Consider the following 12,364-nt stretch of genomic DNA (forward strand, 5'->3'; position numbering starts at 1 on the left):
CCAAAATAACGAATTTGACAGGGTTCGTGTGGCGCACGTAGAATTGGTGTGTTGCCATAAAAATGTAGCCACCTTTAATTCCTGGTTGAAGTGATGAGTGTACCCATTACCACCGAAGATAGAGTTCAGAGACGTGTCTAGCTTGCTTGATTACAGGTTCAGTTGTTGCCGTTGCCATTTCACTGTTCGCGTGGATGTCGAGCGTCAACCCAGGTTCACGGAGGCGTGCCTATCTCGTAACGAACGAGACTCGTTGCCTCCACCCTTCCTGCTTTGATCGCCACTTTCCAATTGGATTCCACAAGTCAAACCTCCTTCAATCCATCGTCGCCATGAAGATTTCTACTCTGTTTGTGTTCGTGGCTGCTGCAACCATGGACACACTGCTTGTCGGCGCGGACGAGTGCACAACGGCTCAGCTGACCACCATCGGCGACATCTACACCTCGGCCTCGTCGAAGGGCATTGCCGCGTGCCCGGACGTCACGTCGACCACGGACGTCACGACCTCGGACTACTGCTCCAACTCGGACTGTCTGAAGTTCATGTCCGAGATGCTCAGCAAGTTCCCGGACTGCTCCACCGGCGGCGTCAATCTGAGACAAGGGCTGCAGTCGGCTGTCGACTACTGCACCAACGGGAAGACCGACATGTCCGGGGTCTTCACGGACACGTCGAGCAGTTCGGCGTTAGCTACGGACTCGTCGTCAACACTTGCAACAAATTCACCATCGAGTTCTGCGCTCACGACAGCGTCCTCGTCCTCCACTTCGCTACTGAGGACAACGTCGCCCTCGACCGGCACGACGGCTAGCTCAACCTCAAGCGACAAGGTCACCGCCAACACGGTCCCTCCTGCCACAGCAAAGGGGTCTTCGGCAGCACCGGCAATCGGAATGGCGATCTCCAGTGCTGTGCTTGGTGTGACGGCGTTCATTTTTACTGCTACATTTTAATTCCACAGATGTGGAGAGTCCATGTCGATAACTGCGTAACGAAACCATCTTTCCATGTTCGAGCCTCGAGTTTGTTCATTATTCTGTAGCTGCTACAACAACTGCAAACAACAACAACAACAAACTGGCCACGTAGTGCTTCGACGAGTGAGACGCACTCGTTCTTGGTGAGGTCCCTGGCTCTTCAGTTCTTAAACAGTTTCTCCAGCTATCCCCGCCGGTGCTACCGCTGCCATCCAAGCACGAATTTTGCTGTAGGGCCAATTCACCCTTGTAATTCACGCCTTGAAAGTCGCAGTCTGGCATCTGGCTGACTACATCTGCCAGAATGCTGAGGCATGCAGTCGCACTGCACGGCACAGAGATGTGCCATTCCATCGACGTGATCATCTGCACGCTGCGCTGGTCACAATTGAATTGGTCAGGCGCGTCAAGCTAGAGACTTCGGCGTTCGAACACTCATTCGCAGATCTGAATGAAATCGAAGACGATGAATCAACCCCCGCGCGTGAAGCGAGCGACTCCATCACGTCCACTTTCAGATTCACTCCGTCTGAGTAGCAGTCCGGAAGCTGGCCCACCAGCGTCTCCATGACCGACACACACTCGGTGGCGGAGCATAACCACCGAGCTCGATTCGTCCATCGAAGAGTACTGACCGCAAGCCGACGACTCCGCTGCATTCAAATACAGTTGAGCGGTAGTATTCGCTTCCGCACTCGTACATTCACTTGCTGACCCAGAAGTGGCCGATGTCGTAGCCCCATTTACCGACGTGGCTACAGCCTTCACGCTTATCGAGGAGCTCGAGTCGGCACTGCATTCGCCCAGTGCGTTTTGCAACTCCACCTTCTCCTTTCTACTGGTGCCGCCGTTGGCACTGGCAGCCAGCGTGCAGTTTGGCAGCTTCGACACCAAATCGTCCACAAGTCCAACGCAGCTTGCTGCAGCACAAGGCACTCTTAGTGACGAGCCATTGTTCGCGTAGTCTGCGCAGCCACTGCTCGACAGCACACCATCAATTGCTTGGATTGTCGTGTGGATCTGGAACACGGAGCAGGTGTCGCTACCGGGGAGAACGGATCCAATAGCAACAACAACGACCAACCACGGGATCATCCACATTCTGCACTAAGCTCTAGATGCCGGCGGGGGCGCGGGAATTGCGTTGTGGCCTAGCTGCTGGTTCTTTCCTGGAAGGGATTCTTTCGCTGTTCGAAGGTGTACCTATAACGCGCTAACTTCTTCAAGTACCAGTTCAAGGAGCACCCTAGTGGAGGTGCGCGACTTGCCTTCGAGAGTTTCCAACCATTGCAAGCTCGAGACGCGCCACCAACCCTTATGGCAGCTTCAGCAACGTACCCTTGACAAATCCAGCGTAGCGTGGACGTGTGCCGTTGAACTTGGCGTCTCTGCGGCATGTCTGAGCATCGTTGAAGTGAAACAGGACGTGAAAAATCGAGAGCCTTAACTCTGTGATACCAAGGACGGACCCCCGAGAAGATTTAATGCTCGCGTCGATGAATTGTTGCTTGCAACAACGAGCGTTCAGCAGTGAACTGTGGGGGCTTGCATTTGATGTGCCAAATGTGGTATGGACATAGCCTGTTGCCGCGTCCCAGAGTTTCAATCTGTCCCTGCGAAGTCAATTCAGTCCACTACTTTCTTGCCATTTTCACTTTAACAGGACACAGGAATCATCTGATGATCGAGGAGCAATTTTGGGCGATGTCGTCGTGGGAAAAGCTGGTGGTCACCAGGTTCGCGTACGGGCTGTTCGCTGTTTTATCAGTGCATTTCATTCTCGTAGCGCTGTGCTTGGCGGTTGTTCAGCGTGGACACACCCCGCTGTTTGGCCAGTGGGGGGACATCTCCGGTGCAAAAGCGGTGACGTGGTCTGCGTTGCTGTCTTACTGTGGTGCAAATGGGATAATAGCACTGACGCTGAAGAGCGAGCGAGCAGCCAAGCAAGCGCTGGGGTGCTGGATGTTGCTACTGGTACTCCACTCGTGGTTCCTTCTCGGTGCAGTATCAAAAAGTATGTGGCCGACGGGTACAGCTACACAGCACAGTTCGCATTCATGGACGACGTGCCAGATGACGGTGCAAGTGGTGACCGACGCCATGAGCTCCAGTTTCCTCGCCTGGTTCGTGCGGCAGCGACATGGCGACTACGATACAAATGAATTCTTGTATCAAACATTACTACCAGTTAGCAGTACTGCAGACGTGCACAGAGCAGCCTAATAGGAAGCAAAAGGAAACGAGCTCAATATCGCACCTTGTTCCACACAACTCTTGCCCTACTTGTGTCGATGATATATGCGGCCACAAGGAACAGGAGCGCAACGTTTCCAGCGGTGGCACACTTATCGGAGACCGTCACAACTTTACTGTGTAGATTCACTTCCCAATTCGCCCCTTGGGACACACAATTTCCCACCAAAACAATGACTACGCCCTCAACCTCCGACGTTTTACTGCCGCTGTCGCCCATGGACGCAGTGATGCACAGCTTCGGCTTCGTGATCCTCTACATGTTCCCACCGTCTTTAGAATGTCCCTTCGACCTCGATAAGTTGCGGTCCGCGTTCGTCTCCGTTGTGGACGAGGACTACCCGATCTTCATCGGGGAGCTGTACGTCGACCCCAATACGGGGCTTGGCAACGTGAAGCAATCAGCGGAGTCGCGACAGAAAGGGGCGTCGGCCATCCGTTTCGAGACGAACCACGAGAACCCCATGACCACGGAGCAGGCGATGCAGAAGCTGTCGTGGGACCTGATGCCTACGACTCGAGGCAAGTCGGAGCTCATCTGCGTCAAGGGGACGCTGCTGTCCGACGGGGGGCTGGTGGTCGGGGTGGACGCCAGTCACACGCTGGTAGACGGCGAGGGCATGTTCACGTTCATGACGGTGTGGGGGCAGCACTACAGCGGGGTGAGGAAGGAGGATCGGCTGGTGGTGTGTCATGACAGGCAGCTGCTACGCGGATCGGGAGCTCCGTCGGCCATGCTGCACCCGGAATTTCGAGTGGTTGACGCTGAGGCTGGACGTGAAGCTGATGTCGATGCTGACGCCAAAGGCGGGGCCCCAACACCACCGCCCACAACGCACCATTTGTTTCACTTCACCCCGCAGATGATGAACAAGGTCAAGGAAGTGGCTACGCGCGGTGAATCGTCGACTGGTGAGGCTGAGCTGTCGTACGTGAGCACTGCGGATGCCATCACAGCGCTGTTCACGGTGATGATCTCGCGAGCGCGCGGCCACGGACAAAGTGTGAGGATCACAACGGGAGTTAACGCTCGGCGAAGACTGGAGCCGCCGTTTCCGGACAACTACGTCGGGAACGTCATTTTCAACGCCTTGTCAACCTACACGAACAGTGAATTGCAGCCTGACGAGGGCGAAGAAGACGTGGTTTCGCCAGCAACACTTGGAAGACTTGCTCGACGTGTGCGGGCCTCGATCCTCGAACGCAGCGACGCTTATCTACGGGATGCTATCAACTTCTTGAGTGAGCAGAGCAACATGGCTGCAGTGCAGGTCGGCACGAACTTCTTTTTCGGCCCTGATCTCATGTTCACGTCATGGGTGCACCAGCGCATGTACAACGCAGAATTTGACGGCACGCGGCCTTGGTATGCGTGTGTCCCCAAACTGCCGTGCTACGATGGTTTCGTCATGATCACGGAAGCACAAAGGGGAGGTGATGGGGTTGACGTGGGCGTGTTTCTAGAGTGCACAGCCATGGAGAAACTGCAGGTGATGTTCCAAGAGTTGAAGTATCTCGACGACTAACTTAAACAAGCGTGTTGCATTGAGGCAAGCATGCTCGAGACCATGCAGTAGTGACTGAATCGCAGGTAGTCTCTATAGCTTGATACAGACTCCCGAAGATATGGATAAACCCAAGAAGATGTTCCCGGGAAGTATATTCACTCTGATGCTGTTAAAAATCATTGGTGGCCTTACTTCATGTGAAGTTATTATATCTTGAACCCCCCAATTCTTTCAAGGATTCGCCCATGAGGTTCCGTCGGAACCATTTTGAACACACCTGGTGCCTTACCATTCACTCGGTTTGAATCTACCACCAGACGTGTATCTGCCTTGATCGTTTATGAATGGCACATGGTCCATGCTGGACGTGGCTAGACCGCAATGAAACAAATAGTTCACTTAGTACATCCGGGGTCTACCGAAGTTACGATCACTACGCTCACAAGCCATTTCCCCTCGTGAATAAAAAGAAACCATGGCAACCACTCAAGCGCACTACGTTCTGCTTCCATTGTCGACTGTAGACGCCTCCATCCACATTTTCGAGCTACCTGGTTTGTATATCTTCCCACCACCCAAGTCCAGTGAGATTTCGTACGATCTCAACCAACTACAACGCTCCTTTGTCACTCTCGTGGACGAAGACTACCCCATTTTCATCGTTGAGTTGCATATCGATCCAAGTTCTGGCACTGTCAGCGTGAAACAAACCCCGGGAGCGCGACAACAAGGAGGCGCCGGAATCCGATTTGAGACGAACCCGGAGAGCTCGATGACCACGGAACAAGCCATGGAGACACTCTCGTGGGAGTTTATCCCCTCTGAGAGAGACCTGACGGAGCTTATCCGTCTGAAAGGCACGTTGCTGTCAGACGGGGGTCTGGCTATTGGCCTTCGCGCTACTCACTCACTGTTCGATGGTGAAGCAATGTTCACGTTCATGAAAATGTGGGGGCATCACTACAACGGTATCGTCAAGGAGAATCGGGTTGTTGTCAACCACGATCGCCACTGGCTGAGCGGAACTGGTGCCCCATCAATGTGGCCTCATGCAGAGTTCAGTCGTCGGCGATGCACCTGATTCTGCGGGTGGAAATAATACTGAGACTAACCCTCTGACAGCCCGACATCGCTTTCGCTTCACCCCAGACATGATGAGGAAGATCATGGAGGTGACGACGTATGGACACTCCAGTGAGATAATCGCCACTGACGCCGAAACAATGAAGCCGCCGTCGTATGTAAGCACAAACGATGCTATAACGGCGTTGTTTACAGTTTCGATGACCCGAGCTCAAGGCCACGACCAAGACGTTCGTGCTGTCACCATGGTGAACGCTAGACGTCGATTGCAACCGCCGCTTCCCGACAACTACTCCGGAAATGCTGCATTCTACTCGATGTCTGCTCACGAGAACGGCGAGCTGCTGTCCGAGAGCAACCAAGATGGGGGAGTATCCCCCAATACCCTCGCGAAAGTGACTCGACGCATTCGAGCTTCAATCCCCAAGCACGACGACGCCTATTTGCGGGACGCTGTGAACTTCCTGGCGGAGCAGAAGAACGTGTCTTCCATACAGCCAGGCTCCAATTTTCTGTTCGGCCACGACGTCATTCTCACGTCGTGGCTGCACATGGGGATGCACGATGCCGACTTCGCTGGTACCCACCCGTGGTATTCGGGCTTCCTCCGCTCGCAGTCGATGGGTTTGTCCACATCACGGAAGCTACTAAAGACGATGCTGGGATTGATGTCCGTGTCTTTCTTGATTGTGCGGCCTTGGAGAAGCTCAAGGAGCTCTATACTAGGGTATCATACCTTCACGAGTAGAGAGCGCCTGGATCGAGTTCTTGGGTCCAAGTTGGACTGGACGTCCAACCATAATGACGTGATTTCACGTAGCAAAAAGCTATAATACGTGAATAGTACTTCGTACTACGTAAGTACTATTGTAGTACATTGGCATAGTGATGTGTAAGTCCGCACAACGACGTAATTGTGGACATAGTTACGTGGTACAGCCTTGTGCATGCTTCACTTTGCTGACCTGGTGGACAACCCAGATTGATTCGGCGGGCTTGATGAGTTGATGAGACCACTTCGCAGCTTCTACGGCAGCGGTTTTCAACGCGTTTGCTGCGATCACTATCCAATTCCCTCTCTCGGGGATCAATTGCGGGAACCTCCAGCCAGAATCCAAGAATCGACCTCTCTCCAAGAATGGTCAACGTCGTCACTCCACTCGATGTCGAAGGCGATGTATTCATCCCGATGTCGCCGATGGACGCCGTCATGAACACATACCGTGTGGTGATTCTCTACATTTATCCGCCACCTTCATCAACTGCAGCCGTCTACGACCTCGACAAGCTCCGGCGCTCGTTCGTCTCCGTAGTGGATGAAGACTACTCCGTCCTCGTTGGAGCCCTTGACGTCGATGAAAAGACTGGTGCGGTCAGCGTCAAGCAAAGCCCGGAGGTCCGACGACGAGGTGGGAGCGGAATCCGCTTTGAGACAAACTCGACCAGCTCCCAAACTACAGACGACGCAATAGCCTCGCTGTCGTGGGAATTCATGCCAAGGACTCGCACAGGTGGGGAGATCATCGCCGTGAAGGGGTCCATTCTCGCAGATGGAGGGATGGCCATTGGTGTGGACTGCAGTCACGTCTTGTTCGACGGAGAAGCCACGCTGACATTCATGAGGGCATGGGGGCAGCACTACAGTGGCGTCGGCAACCAAGACCGACTGGTCATCAACCACGAGCGCCACCTGCTCTCAGGAAACGGGGAAGCTTCTCGTCTTCCGCATCCTGAATTTCAAATTGTACCCGCGGAGCCTCTTGTCCGCCGAGAGGATGGATCGCTAGCGCCTAGAGCTGCTGCAACTCCACCAAAAACTTCTCAGCATGTCTTCCATCTATCGCCAGTAACCATGGCAAAGCTTAAGTGCGCAGCAGAGTCAGCCGCACGCGTTGATCAAGATTTTCACTCGAATGACACGAGAGGAGGCAAGCTTGCATCGGTGTTCGGGTCCAACCACATGAACGGCGCGCAACCTATGTACATCAGCACGCTCGACGCCATCACCGCTTTGTTCACCATTCCCATCACTGAAGCTCGTGGCCACGGGAAAGAGTTTCGAGTATCAACAGCAGTGAATGGGCGAAAGAGACTCGAGCCACCGCTGCCGGAAAACTATGCCGGGAACGCTGTCTTCCATGCGATTTCGTCATACAGCAGGGAAGATCTCCTGAGCGACAGCGATGATCAGGATGTGATATCGTTTTCAACGCTGTCTCGTGTCGCTCGTCGAATCCGCTCATCGATTCTGGCGCGTGACAGCGAGTTCATGCGCGATACGATCGCGTTCCTGTCCAACCAAACCGGTTTGTCGAGTATCAACGACAACGTCAACTTCTTCTGCGGCCCGGACGTCGCGTTCACGTGCTGGGCGAAGATGGGGCTGTACGATGCGGAGTTTGGAGGGATGCGGCCTTGGTACGCGTCGATCCCTCGCGTTCAGTGCATGGACGGATTTGTGCTGATCACGGAAGCTGCCAGAGGCGCTGAAGGACTGGACGTGCTTGTTTGCTTGGAATCCGCCTCGATGAAGAAGTTCATGAGTCTGTGTGCTAAGGTGGAGTACCTCCAAGACCAAGTCTGACCAAAGACGTGAAGGCGGCTCATTGTGACGGTCTCACAACGAAAGTTAGAGCCGGCAGCAAGCTGGGTGAACTTCGGCAAATACACAAACCATTCCGCTTTCTGTTTTGATAGTGCACCAGAAGTCGATCTTGCTGCTGGTGGCAGAAGCCAAGTCGACTTCATCCCTTGAATCAACGTCAGCGCATGGAGCGCGTAACGTATCCCCACTGGGTATCCCCCAATGTCAGGAACAACAACCTGACTCATCGCGGTCGAGCATTCTCGCAGGTGATGACCGATGCAGTGGTGAAGCATAGCGATTTGCTGTGTTTACGGACAGATAGTCGCAGCAGAATGGGAGGCTGGTCGAGGAGGCCCTATCCCGAACTTATCATCGAGCACTCCTCTCTCGAAGTGTACAGCTGGAGACCACCAACATGCCGCCTACGCAGACCGAAGACCTCACGTTGCCATTGACGACCGGAAGCTCAGCCGCGTTGATTGATGATGCAGACGATGACTGCAGCAAGGAGCGCTTGCTCCCGCTGTCCCCGCTGGATGCCATGATGCACAAGCTCGGAGTCATGCTCCTGTACATTTTCCCGTGTCCAGCTTCGAGCTCAGCCGCATACGACCTCACCAAGCTGAAGAGCTCTTTCGTCACTCTTGTGGACGAGGACTACCCCATTTTGATCGGGGAGCTGCACATGGACCCCGAGACTGGCGCTGTAAGCGTGAAGCAGACTGCTGAAGCACGGCAAGTGGGCGCTGCGGGTATTCGCTTCGAGACGAACCAAGAGAGCTCAATGGCGACGGAGGAGGCAATGGCGACACTTTCGTGGCAACTGATGCCGACGCCGCGAGGCTCGACGGAACTTTTCGGCGTGAAAGCAACGCTTCTGTGGGATGGAGGACTCGTCATCGGAGTGGACGGCAGTCACACGATGCTGGACGGAGAAGGCATGTTCACGTTCGTGACTTTGTGGGGTCAGCACTACCGTGGAGTGAACAAGGAGGAACGCTTGGTGATCAACCACGATCGGCACTTGCTCGGAGGCTCCGGGTCTCCAGCTGAGCAGACTCACCCAGAATTCCAAGTCATCGAGACGAAGCCTGCGACTAATGCCAGTGAACCTCCGTCTGCACCAGTGCCGCCGCCAACTTCGCAGCATCGATTTCACTTCACTCCTGCCTTGATGAAGAAGATCAAAGACGTGGCAAGTCAAGAAGCGGAGGTTGGCCCGTCAGATCCGTCGTACGTGAGCACCATTGACGCCATTACGGCGTTGTTCACTGCGCTCATATCTCAAGCGCGTGGGCACGGCCTAGACGTAAAAGTCACGACAGCTGTGAATGCCCGCTGTCGCCTGAACCCACCGCTGCCCCCGAATTATGCAGGAAACGTCATTTTCAGCGCACTATCATCGTACAACGCCGCTGAACTCCGGCGTGAAGACAACGAAGGAGACATCGTTTCCCCCTCGACGCTGGCGAGGCTGGCTCAACGGGTGCGCGGCTCCATTCGTGGCAGCGACGACCACTATCTCCGAGACGCGATCAACTTCATGACCAGCCAGAGCAATTTGCTGGCTGTTCAGCCTGCTACCAACTTCGTCTTCGGGCCCGATATCATGTACACTTCGTGGGTCCGCACTGGCATGTACGACGCGGAGTTTGAAGGCACCCACCCTTGGTTCGTGTCCGTTCCCCCACTGCCTTTCGATGGTTTTGTCATTATCACCGAGGCGCCTAAGGGCAGCCCTGGAGTGGACGTGCTGGTCTTCCTCGAATCCACTGCCATGGAGAAGCTCAAGGATTTTTTCGCTCAGGTGACGTACCTCCGCGACGAACAAACTTGATGCTCGACACTGTAGGAGACGCAAACAACTCGTCAAAGATTGGTAGCTCAACATGATTCTCAATTTAGCTCATTCACCACGCGCATACTCGTCGTTTGGCCCACACTAATTTCATCGAGCTGCCGTCGATTCTAGCACAACCGTCTCCTGGCAGCTCACCATGACGTCGGAAAATGCCTCCGCTCCGCCTGAAGTAGACGTGGATGCACTGGTCCCATTGTCACCCATGGACGTTGTCTTGCTCACCTACGATTTCGCAGTGATCTACGTGTTCACGGCACCTGCAGACGGTCTGGAGACTTCAATATTCAGAACTGAAGACCTCATTTCAGGATCTGACTACTCGGTTTTTATCGGACAGGTGCAAGCCGATGCAGTCACTGGGCGTGTATTTGTGCTGCAGACTGCGGACGCACGACGACAAGGTCCAGGAGGTCTGCGCTTCGAGCAACAACCGACGAATTCATTGACCTCGGACGATGTGGTACAATCTCTTGAGTGGAGTTTCATGCCTTCAAAACTGGAGAAGAAAGAGACGATCGCAATTCGATGCACTCCTCTAGCAAACGGTGGAGCGTCCATCGGAATCACGCTGCACCACGCTCTGATGGACGGTGAAGGCTTATTCACGTTCATAAGAGCGTGGGGGCAACGCTACAGCGGTGTGGCCAAACAAGATAGACTCGTCATCAACCACGACCGGAACTTACTCTCCGGAACGGGGCGAGGATCTCACCAACCACACCCAGCAGGAAAGATTGTGCCTCTGCCAAGTGGAGATCCCATCTTGATCTCCAGTCTACTAGCACGCCTTCCACGTCTCCCGGAAAATCATGTCCAAGCTCAAAGCACTCGCAAATACTGGAGGGAAGCAATCTGCAGCAGATCCACCATTCGTCAGTACAATTGATATCATCACGGCTCTCTTCGTCGTGTTGATTTCACGAGCGGCCAAGACGTTCGAATTACAACGTGTGCGAATGCTCGACGGCGTCTAGATCCACCTTTACCAATGAACTACCCTAGAAACTGCGTCTTCAGTGTCTTATCCGCCTACACCATGGAGGAACTGCAACCAGAAACTGGAAGTGATGGCGCTGATATCAACCCCGCCACTCTGATCAAACTCGCTTGTCGAGTTCGTGCATCGATATTGGAGCTGGATAGTGAGTTCTTATGGGACTCCATCGAGTTCATTGGCGCCTGTCACGCGTTGTAGTGAGCACCAAGTATATTCTCGGGCCAGATCTGATGTTCACGTAATGGGCGAATATGGTGCTGTACGACGCCGAGTTCAACGAGACACGTCCGTGCTACGCTGGAATTGCGAAGGTCCCCTTCTTGGACGGTATGGTGGTCATAGCCGAAGCTGCCAAAGGAGAAGGGGAGGCTGGATATACTGGTGTTTCTCGAGTGTGCTGCTATGAAGAGGCTCAAGGTTCTGTGCGGGCAAACTTCGCACCTGCAGGCCTAGCATGTCCCCATACTGTGAATAGCTGCTTTCTGACAGTGAAAGGTCTTCTCTCTCTTGAATGCGGCAGGACCAGGCAAGACTCGTTCTAGACCGGGTAATTTCCGACCGGGGTAATCGGTTCCGGCCTCCGGGCCCTCTGCTCCCTGTCCCCGCGCAGCGTGTGTTAGCTCACAGCAATCGCACTAGCCATATTAAAGGTACGTATTTACTAACCCCCGGACACTTGGAAGAGGAGTACAAAGATTGAATTGACCGCAACGAAACAATGGTGACCGACTTCTGCTGTCCAAGCACCACTAACAAAATTGGGCTTCAAGCTCCAAGCATGAGTACCAAGACAGCCTTCAAGGATCAAGAAACATTTACGTCAACGTTGCAATCGCGATTCTAGCCCATGATGGCTACCGGCAACGCAATAGGCTCCCCGTACAGAAAATTCAGGACTCTATAGTTAAAAACAGAAATAGAGGTTCTCTGACCCCCCCCCCCCCCTCTCTTGAATGAGGCACCTCGCTAGTCACGACGGAACTCGGTGTTAAACGAGGATGATCTCTGGTGGGACACAACTTCGGCTTCGTGATCCATCGACCAGTAGCGTCCCCTTGTCGCATATGAGTTCCATCTTGTCTTGGGTCGCGGGTG

At 54.0% G+C, this 12,364-nt stretch overlaps 6 protein-coding genes across 6 annotated transcripts; all 6 read left to right on the forward strand.

Moving 5' to 3' along the window:
• Positions 1–332: 332 nt before the first annotated feature.
• IUM83_02801 (elicitin) lies at positions 333–956 on the forward strand (the record flags this gene model as incomplete). Its single annotated transcript, XM_067926751.1, has 1 exon — positions 333–956. The coding sequence occupies one exon, from the start codon at positions 333–335 to the stop codon at positions 954–956; it is 624 nt and encodes a 207-aa protein (XP_067784228.1).
• A 2,450-nt stretch (positions 957–3,406) lies between these two features.
• On the forward strand, positions 3,407–4,759 carry IUM83_02802 (Shikimate O-hydroxycinnamoyltransferase; the record flags this gene model as incomplete). The annotated part of the gene is made up of 1 exon (XM_067926752.1): positions 3,407–4,759. The coding sequence occupies one exon, from the start codon at positions 3,407–3,409 to the stop codon at positions 4,757–4,759; it is 1,353 nt and encodes a 450-aa protein (XP_067784443.1).
• A 457-nt stretch (positions 4,760–5,216) lies between these two features.
• On the forward strand, positions 5,217–6,657 carry IUM83_02803 (Shikimate O-hydroxycinnamoyltransferase; the record flags this gene model as incomplete). Its single annotated transcript, XM_067926753.1, has 2 exons — positions 5,217–5,805; positions 5,891–6,657. 2 exons carry the CDS (start codon positions 5,217–5,219, stop codon positions 6,655–6,657), a joined length of 1,356 nt encoding a protein of 451 aa, XP_067784014.1.
• Positions 6,658–6,962: 305 nt separating this feature from the next.
• On the forward strand, positions 6,963–8,408 carry IUM83_02804 (Agmatine coumaroyltransferase-2; the record flags this gene model as incomplete). The annotated part of the gene is made up of 1 exon (XM_067926754.1): positions 6,963–8,408. The coding sequence occupies one exon, from the start codon at positions 6,963–6,965 to the stop codon at positions 8,406–8,408; it is 1,446 nt and encodes a 481-aa protein (XP_067784229.1).
• A 418-nt stretch (positions 8,409–8,826) lies between these two features.
• IUM83_02805 (Shikimate O-hydroxycinnamoyltransferase) lies at positions 8,827–10,248 on the forward strand (the record flags this gene model as incomplete). Its single annotated transcript, XM_067926755.1, has 1 exon — positions 8,827–10,248. The coding sequence occupies one exon, from the start codon at positions 8,827–8,829 to the stop codon at positions 10,246–10,248; it is 1,422 nt and encodes a 473-aa protein (XP_067784230.1).
• A 1,272-nt stretch (positions 10,249–11,520) lies between these two features.
• IUM83_02806 (uncharacterized protein) lies at positions 11,521–11,836 on the forward strand (the record flags this gene model as incomplete). The annotated part of the gene is made up of 2 exons (XM_067926756.1): positions 11,521–11,686; positions 11,790–11,836. The coding sequence occupies 2 exons, from the start codon at positions 11,521–11,523 to the stop codon at positions 11,834–11,836; spliced, it is 213 nt and encodes a 70-aa protein (XP_067784019.1).
• Positions 11,837–12,364: the final 528 nt, after the last annotated feature.

The sequence above is a fragment of the Phytophthora cinnamomi genome, assembly GCF_018691715.1.
Source record: "Phytophthora cinnamomi strain GKB4 chromosome Unknown Contig92, whole genome shotgun sequence".
Taxonomy (NCBI): Eukaryota; Oomycota; class Peronosporomycetes; order Peronosporales; family Peronosporaceae; genus Phytophthora; species Phytophthora cinnamomi.